At 34.0% G+C, this 13,069-nt stretch overlaps 2 protein-coding genes across 3 annotated transcripts in view; one reads left to right on the plus strand and one right to left on the minus strand.

Annotated features, from left to right (window-relative positions):
- The window catches only part of Zdhhc2 (zinc finger DHHC-type palmitoyltransferase 2), a 68,115-nt gene that overhangs the window by 46,390 nt on the left and 8,656 nt on the right, over positions 1-13,069 (plus strand). For both annotated transcript variants that reach the window (XM_071610424.1, XM_027954675.3), the window contains 2 exons: positions 5,749-5,869; positions 8,157-8,289. In XM_071610424.1, the coding sequence (XP_071466525.1) occupies positions 5,749-5,869; positions 8,157-8,289 (254 nt within the window). The remainder of the gene's footprint in view (positions 1-5,748; positions 5,870-8,156; positions 8,290-13,069) is intronic.
- The window catches only part of Cnot7 (CCR4-NOT transcription complex subunit 7), a 44,922-nt gene continuing 34,591 nt past the window's right edge, over positions 2,739-13,069 (minus strand). Inside the window, exon 6 of the mRNA XM_071610426.1 lies at positions 2,739-2,767. Coding sequence (XP_071466527.1) covers positions 2,753-2,767 — 15 coding nt within the window. The 3' untranslated portion in view covers positions 2,739-2,752. The remainder of the gene's footprint in view (positions 2,768-13,069) is intronic.

The following is a 13,069-nucleotide window of genomic DNA, read 5'->3' on the forward strand; positions in this document are numbered from 1 at the left end:
AGACCTCTGACAGCCAGGCCAAGGTTGCCAGCCAGGTTGGATTTAGACCTTAGTCATACTTATTCCACAGACTTGTCTTCTTTCAGGGGCGATGCCACAGGAAATATATACATCCCCACAAGTCTACATGTGACTTGTTTTAAATAAAAGAGAATGTTTCTCTTCGCAGCAGGAAATAGGGAATGTAGGGTTCATAGTCTTGTAGATTTCTCACCAGCATATCTCTTCCTTTCCTTCACTTAGATATCCTTCTTTCAAATGTTAAGTCTAGTCAACTCCTATAAGAATAGCTGTCTTCTTAAAGAAAAATTTCTGTAAATAACCCCATTTGTACTAATTTGCATTTGCATTCTTTTTTTTTTTTTGCTCCCCATTCTTTTTCTCTCTCAGCAAGTGTTCCCCCATCCAGTAGTTTCAATTACAAGTTTTCTTAATCCTCCTTTTATTCCTCTTTGCCCTCACCATAGCAGAGGTTGTCAATGCCCCATTCACATCCCCAGGACCCACTGTGAGTTCATCACACCTGTGGAGGACAGTTCCCATGCTGCAGACAGCCCCCCACCTCAGGCACCTGTGTTTCTTTGCTTCTCCATCAGAGGGCTCTCTTCTACCTGGATAGGTTTGTTCAGCCCACAGGCTAGGCAGTCCAGAAGTGCCAGGGAATTAATAGCCCCAGGGCCACCCTCAACCAATGAGGCCTGTCCAGTTTAGTGGGCCGTTCTCCCTCCCCTCTAGCCCCCGCTTGTTTTTCTTGGGCTGGGGTTCCATCCCAGGGCCCTGCACATACTAGGCAGGTGCTCTACCACTAAACGATATCCCAAATCCTCTCCCTTCTTTGTCTCAAACTATATCAAAGGTGTTAGCTTAGGGCCTACTTTTAGGGAAACCATACTAAGCACTCTCCATTTTGAATTGCTGTGGATTCTCAATATATTTAGCAGTGGTCAAAATAATTGAGTCATAAAATTGATTCTGATTTTTCCAATTTAATAGAAGATTAAGATGATAATGAACAGAGAGGTGAAGATAATCAGGATTCATTCCAGACCAGTACCTACCTATAAAGTTTGCTATGTCCTTGCTATACTCTCAAAATTATAAAAATAGAAAATAACGATTTGCCATTATGTCAATCTTTCTAAACCTGCAATTAATTTGACTGAATAAGAAACTTATAGGATAATTGGACAATCTTTCAAATTTTGACAGATCCTATTAAATAAGTGAAGGGAAACAGGCAAAAGACTCTGGAGTTTTTAAAAATAGGCTCACATTTCATATCTGCATACTGTCTTGCATTCATCCTTTAATGGCAATGTGGAAGAAGTTTAATGACCTGACTGCCTCCTGCACTATTTCTTCCCATCTGCAGCCCCTACCTCCCCCCACCATCTCAGCTCTGGCATTCCCTTGAAGAAAGCAATAGCCATGCCAATTGTGAAGGGTTTGATGCCAAGGACCTGATATTCATTGGATGGCAGCTGAATGGAGCAGTCAACTTTGTTAAAGAATTGAAATTAAAAAATTTGTAGGGCTGGGTGTGTAGCTCCGGGGTAAAGCACATACTTAGCATATACAAGGCTCTAGGTTGAATCCCCACCACCTAAAACACACACACACACACACACACACACACACACACACACACTCTCTTACTCATTTTTACGGTTCTTAATTAAAAAATAAAAGCAGTGAACATGTTCTTCTATCCCCTCTTTCCCCTATTCACAGAGAACCACAGGTCTGTATGTAGGCAGGGGCATTCCTCCCTCATTTTTTTTAAAAAAATATTTTTATTAGTTGTTGGCGGACCTTTATTTTATTTATATGTGGTGCTGAGAATCGAGCCCAGTGCCTCACACATGCTAGGCAAGTGCTCTACCATTGAGCCACAACCCCAGCCCCTCCCTCCCTCATTTTTAAAAACACAACTGACTGTATTGTAGACTAAATATGGTTTATTTTCTTTCAGTTAAAATATCCTGAAAATGTTTTTAAAAAGCCATTATATGATCACATTAGGATATTCCCAGACTGTGGGAAGACCATTTTTAGAGCGGTCTTGTATGTGGATTTGAACTTTAGTACCTATGAACTTCGAGCATCTGAAATATTAACCAGTGGCTCTCAGTTTTTCAATGATTTCAGCATATCAGCTCAGGCCAGTTAAAGTTATCCATCAGGATTCAGGGAATCAATCTCATGCTCATTATTTTAACTAAAAATAAGTTTCTCTAGTATTAGCTTTACTAGCTTTCTATTAGGGAAATTTTTTCTTTTAGTGTAAAATTTAATTATATTAATAATACTTTCACATACTTGCCCCAAATTAGGTAACATAAATAAAAGTAAATGATTTTAGCTTTAATTTATTGAGCACCTACTGTATTCTAGAGACCATATGTATAATCTGTCATCCTTACAACAACAAACAGAAGTATGATTTGTCCCATTTTAAAGGGAAAGAAAGTAAGACTCGGGAAACTTGAAATGTGGGCTCAAAGTCACATAGTTTTTAGACTTGAAAGGCCGCATTCTTCCTAATAAATTGTGTTCTGTTTTCTGTTCTCAGAAAAACAATTGCCCTGAACAGAGCCAACAGCTGTGCTTATAGCCTAAGAGGGATATTTACCCAGAACATGTTGTTTCTTCATATGAAGTCATTCCTTTTCCAGATGGAGGAGGCTCAGACTTGGACTGGGTTCTCTTCCTTTTCCATCTGAGTCTGCATACCAGTAGGCAGTTAAAATGTCTAGCCCAAAACTGTCTGTCATAAGAGGAAGGTATTATTCAAAAATAAACATGATTACTCTGTTTCTTCTAGTAACATACACATAAAACTCCCTAGAAACATTTCAGACTCTAAAATGCTTGGTCTTTCTTTACTGAGCTTCTGCCATGTTTCCTACCTCTGACATGCAAATTACTCTTAATAGAAGTTAAAGGAAGCCAAATTGGGTATTATAAAATCTGTGATCAAAATCATTTTATTTCTATGAATATAAATGCTCTTCATCATTTACTCTGAAAGCTGCTTCTTACATTCTTATAGGAAGGGAAGCAATCTGTCCCTTCCTTCTAATTCCCCCAGGCCACAAGAGTCATAGGTAACACCAACATTGTCCAGAGTCTTCACCTTCACCTACCCTTTTTTTTCCTCTTGAAACCAGCACAAGTAAGCAAGTGCAATATCCTGTATCCTTTCGAAACAAATTACAGTTAGACTGTACAGAATATTACCAGTGTTACTTCTTGCCACTTTTTTATTCTGATGCCATGAAAAGCCATCTCAGCAATTTGGATTCCCACTGGAATCTCTAGAGCTGCAAATATAACTGTATACAATGTGCATCCAGAGTTTTGGATATCCTTATGAATTCCTTCCCCATATAGAACTATAGATTATATACAATGCAAATTAATAAATTTAATGCTGCTTCCTTTACCTTATCTATTTCTTTAATTCTCTCTCTCTTTTTTTAGTTGTGGAAGGACACAGTATCTTTATTTTATTTATTTTTATGTGGTGCTAAGGATCAAACCCAGTGCCTCAGACATGCGAGGCAAGCACTCTACCACTGAGCTACAACCTCAGCCCTACCTTATATTTTTGAGGTAGAAAATATAACCATTTTTCATGTGAACATAGTTTCATTTTTAAAATCTGGAACAAGGAAGTTTTCAATTTATTACTAAAGTCAATAGAAAGATTATTTTGCTAACACTCAAGTGAGAACAAGGACATTTGAGGAGAGGAAACAATATGTATATGCTCTATGAAATAGGTTCAATATGTCAGATAACACTGAGCTAACTCAGAAAGCAATGATTTCAGCCAATTTAACAGATCTATTCTATCACATCTACTTGAGGTTATCCCATAATGCTGTGATCTCTATGCAAAGGAAAAAAATCTTTTTTTAAAATTAAATTATTTATTTATTCTAATTTGTTATACACGATGGCAGAATGCAGTTCATTTTATGTTACACATATAGAGCACAATTTTTCAAGTCACTTGTTGTACACAAAGTTTTTTCACATCATTTGTGTCTTCATACATGTACTTAGGGTAATGATGTCTAACTCATTCCATTGTCTTTCCTACCCCCATGCCCACTCCCTTCCCCTCTCTCCCCTTTGTCCTATCTTAAGTTCCTCAATTCCTCCCATCCCCTCATACCCCCCCCCACACCCCCAATATTGGGCCTTTGTTTTTTGGGGATTGGCTTACTTCACTTAGCATTCTCTAACTCTATCCATTTACCTGCAAATACCATGATTTTATTCTCTTTTAATGCTGAGTAGTGTTCCATTGTGTAGATACACCAAACTTTCCCTATCCATTCATCTATCCTGAAGGGCATCTGGGTTGGTTCCACAATTTAGGTATTGTGAATTGTGCTGCTATAAACATTGATGTGACTGTGTCCCTGTAGTAGGCTGTTTTTATGTCTTTGGGGTATAAACCATGGAGTGGCATAGCTAGGTCAAATGGTGGTTCCATTCAAAAATTTCCAAGGAATCTCCATACTGCTTTCCAGATTGTCTGCACTAATTTGCAGTCCCACCAGCAATGTATAAATGTATCTTTATTGATTGGATTATTTGTTTTTGTTTTTGTTTTTTTTGGTGTTAAGGTTTTTGAGTGCTTTATATATCCTAAGGTTTAGTGCTATATCTGATGTGCTTGTTGTAAAGATTTACTCCCATTCTGTAGGCTCTCTCTTCACCTCACTGATTGTTTCTTTTGCTGAGAAGAAGCTTTTTAGTTTGAATCCATCCCATTTATTGATTCTTGGTTTTAATTCTTGCGCTATAAGAGTCTTTTTAAGGAATTTGGGGCCTAATCCAACATAATGGAGATTTGGACCTACTTTTTCTTCTATTAGGTATAATTTAGTTAGTTTTCTTTTATTATTGCTTTTTAATGTTTCTCTTATTTAATTCCTAGGTCCTTTAAGAGAAAGAGTGAATATAGAATGAGCTGTATTTATGTTTTTATGTATTAATAATGTTTGGAATTCCACCCTCCCCCACCCATCACATAATGATTTTAGAATAATAAGAACTGAGAATTTGTTATTGTCCATATCATATAATATAAAGCTGGATGTCAAAAATGATCGTAGTGCTTTTTTATTTTTTACAGGTAAGAAAAATGAAATTCTAATTTACTATTTCACTTTCTCGGGCCATATAATTATCTAGTGTCAAATGTCATTACTATTTTGGCCCCCAATCGTATTTCTTTTCTTAAATCTCCCATTTAAGAATATGCTTTGACAGTCTGGTTGGTTCAATCAATGATGGCATGCAAGGAGAAGTATGTGAAGTTAGTTTATCTAGCCCAGGAAAATTTAAAAGATTTTAACTTAATCATAATTGGTTATCAAACCCAAAGATAACAGTCAATTTCTCTAATCTGCCTGACTTCACTAGTTGTCTTACAGCTCTGTGCTTTTAAGCATGTGCTTATTCATATGTTTGGACATGAAATGTAGTTACATTGATCACAATTTATTAAAGCTGTATTAAATATCGCATATTGAAGATCTAAGCACAAAAACTCCTTTTTTCTTAAAATTGATTTTTAATGTTTCCATGTATAAAGAAATTTTATGACTTACACTTAAAGAAATGCTAACAAATTTTAAACGAGAGAAAACCAAACACTGTTAAATTTGAGCATATTATAACTGGGTTGAAGATGTAATACTCATTGTGACTGTTTTTTTTTTTTGGCAGGGTGAACAATTGTGTTGGATTTTCAAATTATAAATTCTTCCTCCTTTTCTTGGCTTATTCTCTGCTGTACTGCCTTTTTATTGCTGCTACAGATTTACAGTATTTTATCAAATTTTGGACAGTAAGTTGTTACTTTAGTGACTTTTCTTCAGTTTATAAAAATATGTAATGTAAATTTTCAGCAGTGAATTATTTCAGACAATGACTTTACAAAATAGAGTTAATTCACATAGTCAGTCCTCTTTATTCACAGATCTGTATTTTTTAATTCGACTTCTCAAAATTTGTCTATAATATCAAAACCAGTACTCACAAAGCTTTCATAATCATCTGCAGATGGGTGCAGAATGGCAGAGTTTTGGAGTGTTCCACGCGCATGCGCCCAGTTGAGGTGAAACAAGGCAGAGCTCTGCCTTCTTGCTTCATTAGCTCTCATAATGTGAACAAATGTGCTCTTCACAGTCTGATGCCATGTCTTGTATTTCTGTGCTTTTTGTTGATTTTGCTATTTAAAATGGTCTTCAAGCATAACGCTGAAGTGCTGTCTAATGTTTCTAATCAAGACTGACATTTTATATGAAGGAAACACCTTAATAAGCCTCATTCATTAGCCTGAAGGAAACACCTTAATAAGCCTCATTCATTAGCCTGAAGGAAACACCTTAATAAGCCTCATTCATTAGCCTAAGTTATAGTGCCGTTGGCCACAGGTTCCATGTTAATGATAAGGGACCTTTAAGCAAAAACTCACAGAAAACGAAGTTGTGAGTTGGTCAGTTGATGAAGATGTTATGCCAAGAGTCTTGCAGGAACCTACCCCTGCATTGTCCCTGGGAGGAGGGGTTCAGGATTCACAAAGTCAGTGTTCATGGTAACCTTATAGAACATAGCTACTGCAAATAATGATAATGGACTATATAAGTAGGTATTTTTCTGTATTTAAATATAGATGTGTTTTCATATATAAGATTTTTTTAAAAAATTGTTATGTCTATAATGTTTTCAATTTATATTGGGTATTGTTTAATTAGGCTTTAAGTACTCCTTTTTTTCCGTATTATATATTTTTCCAAATCTTAAGTCTTTATTAAATTCATGGAAAGACTAATATATTCTGATATAAAATATGACATGTTTAAATAATCACTTCTTAATTTATTTTAATGTACATATTTTTATGTTACTGTTCTCAGGCAAAATTAAGAGTATATTAAATATCTGAAGATATTCCTTGTGAGTGGCAAATAATCTTAAAAAGCAGTTTATTCCTTGTCAGAATGGCTTTAGTATTTTCATTAAATTATCCTTTATTATGGTGATAATTTCTGAATCATTGGATCTGTTTTTGAGGTTTAAAGCAAATTTACTACCAAAGAGTTGTTGAATACCTACCATGTGCTGGTTAACATTGCTAAGTATTAGTAATACACAGGTGAAGAGATCTGCTTGTAGCAATTTCCAGCTTGAGGAATGATCCCTAACAAATGCCTGGGAGGATATTAATTCACTGCACCTCATTCCTGTGAGTGGTTTTCATTCCAAAACACAAATATATTTGAAAAGGAAGGACCAGAGTTTTCACTGGGCAGACCCCACTGTTGAAAACTACCAATGAGGTCTTATGACTAGTGTCAATCTGACAGTTACTATAGAAAATCGAACATAGGACCTTATATCTGATAGGGCCTCCATGCCAGCTCTGGTGCCTCACTAATTGCCCATATCCCCACGCCCTCCATTCTAGAGCCAGTCGAGGTCTCCTTTGACATACCAACAGAGATGATCAAACTAGTTTTGCTTTGAGGTGGCCTATTTCAGCCAATGGGCATTATAAAATTTATTTTAGATAGGTGTTATTCATTAATGTTGATCTTTTCTGTGATGTTATTATTAAAATAGCTTGGAGCATTATTGTGGATGTGTTGTTATATGTATTCTTTTAGTCAATGCTGTTGTTTGCAGTAATAGAAAACATCAATGAGATTTAGTAACTAAATTGTGCCAGTTAACCTTAATAATAAAGCTGTTTAAACATTTGTGAATCTGTAGTATGTAAACAAAACATGTCAGATTTAAAATATTTTATAATTCCTTCTATCTGATGTCCTACTGTTATAGTTTATACTATGCTGTCATAATTTTTCTGATTTGACTATGCAAAATAAATACCCCCAATTTTAATCTTTTCCATAGACACATATTCCAGCAAACATTTAATTTAATATGACAAAATATATATTTCTTTTTTCTCCTAAAGTTTTAACACCATGTATCTTTCTCCATATCTAAATTTATAAAAAATTATTAAAAATTTATAAAAAAATTTAAGCAAAAAGAAACTTACTTATAAAAATAAAAGGATAATTTCCCCTTTGACGAAACATGTTATTTTCTTCCTTTCTTTATAGAATGGCCTACCTGATACTCAAGCCAAGTTCCATATTATGTTTTTATTCTTTGCTGCAGCTATGTTTTCTGTCAGCTTGTCTTCTCTGTTTGGCTATCATTGTTGGCTAGTCAGCAAAAATAAATCTACATTAGGTGAGTATTAAATTATTGTAGTTGACAGAACTTTAAGTACATATGTAGATATTCATTGAAAGTTGCCATATGATTAAACATCGACCTATCCTGAAGTGGTAAAAATCATTCTTATTTCTCACATTTTTGTGTGTGTGGATAGTCACTTCGACATATATAAGTTCATTCATTTTATGTATTTATTGGTCATCCATGCTGGGCAAAGCATTGTGACCAAGAGCACTGTGAATAGGGATAGCTGTATTTTTTTCCTTTGGTTGCCTTTATTTCTTTTCCTTGACTAATTGCTGTAGTTAGAACTTACTGTATAATGTTGAATAGAAGTAGTAAAGGAGACAGTCTATTGAGGGGTCCCTAAATTAATAATGAAACATAAAAGTAATTACAAAATGCAAAATAATTTTAACTAAGCAAAGAGAACGCTGAAGTGTGAATAAAGAACTGGGGATGATGGAGGAAACTTATTTAGAATGAGCTGGCAGGAAAGCACTTACTACAACAAAAAGTACTTAACCTAAGCAGTCAGCCATGAAAAGAGCCAAAGCACCTCAGGCAGAGAAAACAGTATGTTCAAAAGCCCTATAAATATGGGATGCAGCTAAAGCAGTTCTTAGAGGGAAATGAATAGCTGTAAATGTCCATTCTAACAAGGAAGAAATATTTCAATCAATAAATTTCTACCTTAAAAAATGAAAAAAAGAACAAATTAAACCCAAAGCCAGCTGAAGGAAGGAAGTAATAAAGATAGGAGATAATGGAAATAAATAATAAAAAATTACAGAAAACCAATGAAACCAAAAAAATTGACAACATTTATCTAACAAGGAAAAAAGTGAAGACTCATCACAAAAATCAGAAATGAAAATGGGGACATTGCTACTGACTTTTTAGAAATGAAAGGATTATAAAAGATTATTATGAACTATTGTACATTAGAAAACCTAGATGAAATGGACAAATTTCTAGGAACAAACAAGCCATCAAACTGATTCAAGAAGAAACAAAAAACTAGGGCAAACCTATAACAAGTAAAGAGATTGAATCAGTAATCAGATGGTTCACAACAAAGAAAAGCCTGGGACAGTTTGGCTTCACTGTACATTAACAGAGAAAAGAGAAAAACATGTAACAAAATCTAACACTCTTTCATGATTAAGAGGAAGCACACTTAAAAAATTAAGAGTGGAAAGGAACCTCCTCAACCTGATAAAGGGCATTTATGAGAAATCCACAGCTAACCTCAGACTCAGAGGTGAAAAACTGAAAACTTTCCCTTTAACATCAGGAACAAAACATGGATGTCTCTTTTATTACTGCTATTCAACATACAGCAAGATCTAACCAGTTAGAATTAGTCAAGGAAAAGAAAGGCAACCAAAGGAAAGAAGTACAACTATCCCTATTCACAGATAACATGATCTTATATAAAAATATCTAAAGAATTCACAAGAAAAGCAGTGCTAACAATATCTGGATAGTCAAATAAAATCAGTAAGTGCCAAATCAGTTATGTTTCTCTGTACACAAAAAATGAAACATCCAAAAATGAAACTAAGAATATTATTCCACTTTTCAAAAGTTTTTAAAAGAATAAAAAACTTAGGAATAAATTTTACCAAGGAGGTTCTACAGTAGCACACTGAAAACTACAAAGCATTATTGAAAGGAGTTAAAGGAGACTTATAAATAAATGGTAAGATTCCCCATGTTCATGGACTGGAAGATTTAACATTGTTAAGATGGCAATACTACCCAAAGTGATTTATACATTCAGTGTAATTCCATTTTTGCATAAATGCAAAAACTGATCCTCAAATTCATATAAAATTATAAGAGGACTCAAATAGCCAAAATATCTCACCAGAAAAAGAACACAGTTGGAAGATTCACATTCCTGATTTCAAAACTATAATGATCAAAACAGTGTGCTACTGACATGATGAGATACATACCTCTATATTTGTGCATCTCCTCATTTGGTTGTGTATTCTTAATTATATTACATTATTACATGCATGCATGCGTATACACACACACACACACACACACACATTTCCAGGAATAAATCCATACATCTTTAGTCAATCAATTTTTAACTAGGTTGTCAGGACCATAGATGGAAAAAGACTAATAGCCTTGTCATGTTGCTGAGACAACTTGAATTCATAGGGCAGAAAATGAAATTAGACCCTTACTCTATAGCATATACAAAAAATTAAAATTGAGGGGGCTGGAATCATGGCTCAGTGGTAGAGCACTTGCCTGGCATGTGTGAGGCCCTGGATTCAATCTTCAGCACTGTATATTGACAACTAGAAGAATATTTTAAAAAATTAAAATCAACCAGCGATCTAAACAGAAGTGCTAAAACTATAAAACTTAGAAAATGCATCTTCAGGACCTTGAAAATGGCAATTGTAGTCTTAGAATACCAAAATCATGAGCAACAAGAGAAAAAAATAAAAAAAAAATAACTCCTTATTTTTTTCTGTTGTTGCTCTTGCTTTTGTTGTTTACTTTTGTGAACCACAGGATATTATTGAGAAAATAAAAAACAACAGAATAATATTTGCAAAAAATGTATCTGATTAAGGACCTCATATGTAGAATATACTAAGAATTCTTACAAATCAACAACAAAAAAACTCAAAAAATTGGCAAATGGTATGAATAGATATTTAGGTGGACATTTATTTAGAGAAAATATTCAAATAATCAACATGTACTTTAAAACATGCTCAACATCATTACTCAAACCAAAACCATAGTGAGGTATCACTTCCACACCACTCGGGTGGCTGTAATACAAAACCAGAAACAAGTGTTTGTCAGGATTTGGAGAATTTAGAATCCTTTTATAATTCTGGGAATATAAAATGGTGCAGCGACTATTAAAAACATGTTAGCATATTCTTCATGTGGTAGAATTATCATAAGAGCCAGCAGTGCCACTACTCGGGATATACTCTAAAAATTGAAAACAAGAATCTAAATGGATGCTTGTATACCAGTGATCCTAAAGAACTATTTACAGTAGTCAGAAGCAACCCAAATGCCCATCAAATAATGGAGAAAATATGGGCATATCTATTACAAAGGAATATTCCTCAGCTATAAAAAGGAATGAAGTACTGACACTTTCTACAACACACATGAATCTTGAAAACATGGGAAGTGAAAGAAAATAATCACAAAAGATTATGGCTTATATGATCCCATTCATATGAATGTCCAGAATAGGTAAATCCATAGAGCAAAATCGTGTTAGTTGTTGCTTGGGGATAAGGACAGAAAGGACTGGAGAGTAACTGCTTAAGGGTATAATAGTAAAACTATTGTGGAACTTGATAAAGGTAATTGTTGCACCGAATTTATATTGAGTGCCATTTGGCTGTTCACTTCAAAAAAGATTTTCAGTTTTGTGAATTTCACCTTAGTTTAAAAAAAAAAAAGAAAGAAAATATAGGAAAAGAGCTAGGAATACTTGAGAAACCATCCATGGGGTTGAAGCATAAGAAGCTAAAGAATGAGAAATGAAAAGTAAGCAGAGACTTAGCTACATAATTTCTAGGCTAAGATTAGGACTTTGGGAATGCAACTTGAATTTATAAATTCCTTTGATCAGAAAGGAGCCTTTAAGCTGTGAGATCCCATGATTATTCAGTGAAGATTAATTGTAGTAGATAGTTCTTGTTCATTTTTAACATTCAGGCAAAATCCTATTACAGCACATATTATTAGAAAAAAATTTGCTTTAATAAAGTAATTTCTAAGCAAGGTATCTTGTTTTCCAATTTTATTTTGGACATTTAAATTGTAATGCATTGAAAGTAAATGAATTGTTTCCAGAAGCTTTTAGCTTCTAGATTTGAGATTTAACTTGTAGCACTGAAAGGACTTCCTCTGGATAATATGGTCCTATAACTATAAAGAAGTTTTCAAAAAACTCTTTAACCTGGAGTGGCAAATGCAAAGAATGTTGCATTTATTACAATGCAAGTGGACACAACTTGTGGTATGTCTGAATCACCACATTTTTCATAGAACCTGACTTCTAGTTAGATTTTTTTATTTTAAATTTTGGGAAAAAAATCATTATACTTCTATGTTTGTTCATATTCCAAAAATAACATTTTAGAATTTGCCTTTCAGTGTTGTTCAAGAAGAAAATGTAGTATTCTGGAAGGAACATTGATGACCTTGTTCAAATCCCACATCTGTAATTTATTTGTTCTGTGATCTTGGGCAACTCCTAGAACCTTTTCATCCTCAACTTTGATAGGCAAGTGGGCATAACCAGATGCAATGTATGATTATGGCTATACAGTATATTTTTGGGTCATCTGGAAAATTTTTATGATTAAGTGAGAGAAAATTTCAATAATATTGAAACTGGAATTTGTTAACTTCAAAAGAGTTATACAGTATATGTAAAATATACTCTCATTTTGGTAAAAAAAAAACTGTATATTTGAATATATCTATTGCCCTTCCATGTATCCATTCAATTATCTATCAAAAGATCCAGAATATACAAAGTTTTAACCTGTTTGCTTACTTGTATTTTTAAATGTTTTTACAATGCACATGTACAGCCATAGTAGTAAAAGGACTAGTTGAGAATTAAAATAGACATGATATTTTGAAATAGAATAGACAATCTGTATGTCAGGGCTACTAGTAGGTACATATTTACTCACAGGGTGGACATTGATTTCCAGAGTTTCTTCATTTAATTTAATTATTTCTAAATATTAGGAACCTCTTGTTGATTTGTTCT

The sequence above is a fragment of the Marmota flaviventris genome, chromosome 3 (genome assembly GCF_047511675.1).
Source record: "Marmota flaviventris isolate mMarFla1 chromosome 3, mMarFla1.hap1, whole genome shotgun sequence".
In the NCBI taxonomy this organism is placed as follows: Eukaryota; Metazoa; Chordata; class Mammalia; order Rodentia; family Sciuridae; genus Marmota; species Marmota flaviventris.